General features: G+C 38.1%; 1 protein-coding gene across 1 annotated transcript; it reads left to right on the top strand.

Annotated features, from left to right (window-relative positions):
* The first annotated feature begins 480 nt into the window (after positions 1–480).
* DDIT4 (DNA damage inducible transcript 4) lies at positions 481–2,754 on the top strand. Its single transcript, XM_075216584.1, has 3 exons — positions 481–654; positions 1,064–1,276; positions 1,487–2,754. The coding sequence occupies exons 2-3, from the start codon at positions 1,102–1,104 to the stop codon at positions 1,969–1,971; spliced, it is 660 nt and encodes a 219-aa protein (XP_075072685.1). The 5' UTR covers positions 481–654; positions 1,064–1,101; the 3' UTR covers positions 1,972–2,754.
* Positions 2,755–2,993: the final 239 nt, after the last annotated feature.

Genomic DNA, 2,993 nt, shown 5'->3' with positions numbered 1-2,993 from the left:
AACAATCCCTTTTCTGATGCATTTAAAGGAATTCGTGATTAATGCAGACACTCTACACATAATTTAACAAAGCTATAGTTGTATAAGGGAAAAAAAACATGTTGATCAGATTAATCAATTTAGGGGGAGGGAGGTTAGGCAGCAAAAAAAACAAAGGTGCAAATCAAAGCTGAAAGGCGACTGCAGTGAAATGAGCTCAGTGCAGGAGTGATATGCTGAAATGTCTTTGTTTGAAATCCCCCCTCCCCTAGATCTCCTACAATAAACACTCTCCCTTTACTGCAGACACTGTCTCCTGCCTGCCTGTCCCAGCTGTATGGGTAGAGGGGAGTCTATGTAACTGGGCAGGAAAGAACGTTGCGAACGTGAGCTGATTTCTCATTGGGCAGCAAAATTAAGGGGCGTCGACAAGGCTCAATGTCAGGTCGAGCCTCCACTTGGTGGGCGGGGCCTACGCCTTCTGCTATATAAGGGCCGCTATGGCTTTGAAATGTGCCAGTGCCAGGGATGGTAACTCGCATCAGTGCGCTGAGCAGTGATCGCCTAGAGCTGCAAGCGCACGGTCTTAGCACTTAAACATTTGGACCACAAGTTTTATTTTATCCGTATTCTTCCTTTTATCAGGCGTTTACCTTCAATCCTCACTCCAGCATTGTAAGTATCCGACCCTATTGTACTTGTTGTTCGATCCTTTCAGCTTATTGTCTTGATTTGGGTTTAGCTGGTCCATTTAGTTTATACCACTTATGGGATATCATTTTAATATGAAACCTGGCTTGTAGATATTCCTTCTAATTACTTTAGCTTAAATCTACTGTGTAACATTTATATGTATTGGATCTGAATTACAATGGTTTTATTTTTGCTGGATATATAAAACTTTGTAACATGTTAAGTGTCTTTGTCAGTTGTATACTGGGGCCATAATCATAGGTTAAGAACCCCAGATAAAAAAGACCACTTGTATGCATAGCTTTCACTAGTTAATATTTCTGTATATGTATTCCTGTAATGTACTGATCTCATACTGCAGTAGCTGAACTGTTTTCTTTCTTTCTTGCAGTGTTTACTCTATTTTGCACAATCCCTTGAATATTAACCATGCCTGCCAGGGGTGGTATCTTCTATACTTTGCCTATTTCACTGCCCTCCCCAATCATTGAAGAACCCGAAGAGTTGTGGAATGGACAGTGTGCAGACTTTCCTCAAAGATGTTCCAGTGTTAGCAGTTCAGACTGTGAATCTCTCACCAGTAGCAACTCTTTCTCTGAAACTGGTAAGTTGAGTACTAATTTATTTTTTTTATGTAAAAATTATTTAATTTATATCTGGTTTTACTGACTACTTTTAACTGCTCAGATTTGGAGAGCTAAAACAATAGTGTTACTTGGCCTTTTATTTAAAGTACTCACTGTTGCATCATCTGATTTCAGACTTGTGTGAAATTTTAGTACTAATGACAATTGTAACTCTCTTTCCTTTACAGACTTTGATGATTTTGATAACATTTCCATACCAGATTCTGAGCTGCTCTGTGACCCAGAAGGAGAACAGCTGTGTCCCAGTCTTCTCAAGATGATAAAGCGCAGCCTTATCAAGCCAAATATTAAATCCCTGCGATGTTCCAAGCTTCTTCTCCCTGATGATCTCCTCTGCCATTTGGGTCATGAGCTGATGCATCTGGCATACAGCGAGCCTTGCGGACTAAGGGGTGCACTTATTGATCTTTGCATTGAGAATAGCAAGGACTGTCACACTGTGGCACAACTAGAAGTCGATCCAGCTGTAGTCCCTACTTTTCAGCTGACAGTACTGTTCAAACTGGACTCTAGGTTATGGCCTAGAATTCAGGGCCTCTTCAGCACCAAACCGGTCCCTGGGTCTGGACAATCTCTAAAACTTAGCCCTGGGTTCAAGGTTCTTAAGAAAAAACTGTACAGTTCTGAAGAATTGATTGTTGAAGAATGCTGATATGTTATGAACAGAACAACTCAAACTAAATGTCTCTCTAATTTGGGGTACTGCAATCACATGAAGGTTTAATGGGTGTATTTTTACAATTGATGAATGTGTGTGTTTTTTGTTTGTTTTTTATAAATGGTTACAAGTTTTGTGTGATTGTTCTGGGTTTAGCCTCTGTGACGCCAGACTCCTACCATTATGTATGTGATTTCTGGTAGTTAATGGATTTACCTTCACACTGCCAAGTCTTATGATCAAACTTTTTTGTACTTTGATTCCTGCATTGTTGTTATTGAAAAGATAATCTAAGTGTTTTTGGAAGTGGTTCAGTAACCCATGGTTGTGAATATAAATTTGCAGTGGTATGCACACAAGTATTGAAGTTTAACACAAAATGCACTGGGAATACATCAACTTAATTTTTTTTATTTTTTTTTGGATGCTTTGGCAGCTGGTCTGCTCTACCTCTTATAGAGGGTGAAAAGTAATAACTGGGGGGGACCAAATGTGTGTTAGGTCTTTTTTTTTTTTTTTTTTTTTTTTTTTTTTTTTTTTCTTTGTTTTGCACCTCACTACTGATTCATTGGCAGCTAAAAGAGGTTCATTTTGTTAGCTCTACTGCAGAGAACGGTATCTGGAAAGCCACTAGCATTCATTCAATTGTCTTTGTTTTCTGACATGCTGCTTTTAATATGGTTTTAGAATAATATTTACATACACTTGATGTTCAAGTACAAATCCACACAATGTGCCTTTTTTACTTTTGTAATAAATTGTAAAAAAAAGTGTAAACAGACTTTCTTGTCTTATTACTAAAAGAAATTTGAGTTGCACAGAAATGGTACCGTTTTTGTCTGATAAAGTAACAAGACACTAATTTAAAGTAACAAGACACTAATTTAAACACAATCTCTTGTACTTGTCACAGACTGGACCAAAACATGGTGTTTACTGATAGCTGGTGTTCAGAAATCCAGCTCTTTCTAAACACACATAAGCCATGATACTTGACCATATATAATTCAAAACAT

The sequence above is a fragment of the Mixophyes fleayi genome, chromosome 6 (genome assembly GCF_038048845.1).
Source record: "Mixophyes fleayi isolate aMixFle1 chromosome 6, aMixFle1.hap1, whole genome shotgun sequence".
NCBI classification, from domain to species: domain Eukaryota; kingdom Metazoa; phylum Chordata; class Amphibia; order Anura; family Limnodynastidae; genus Mixophyes; species Mixophyes fleayi.
Note: the sequence above shows the minus strand (reverse complement) of the source record. Positions and strands in the feature narration are given on the sequence as shown.

What these genes read in the sequence shown, in the direction of transcription:
- DDIT4 (XM_075216584.1), top strand. Translation starts at nt 1,102, where the DNA reads ATGCCTGCCAGGGGTGGTATCTTCTATACTTTGCCTATTTCACTGCCC. An exon ending in CAACTCTTTCTCTGAAACTG is followed by an intron (nt 1,277 to 1,486) that starts GTAAGTTGAGTA and finishes TTTCCTTTACAG; the next exon opens with ACTTTGATGATTTTGATAAC.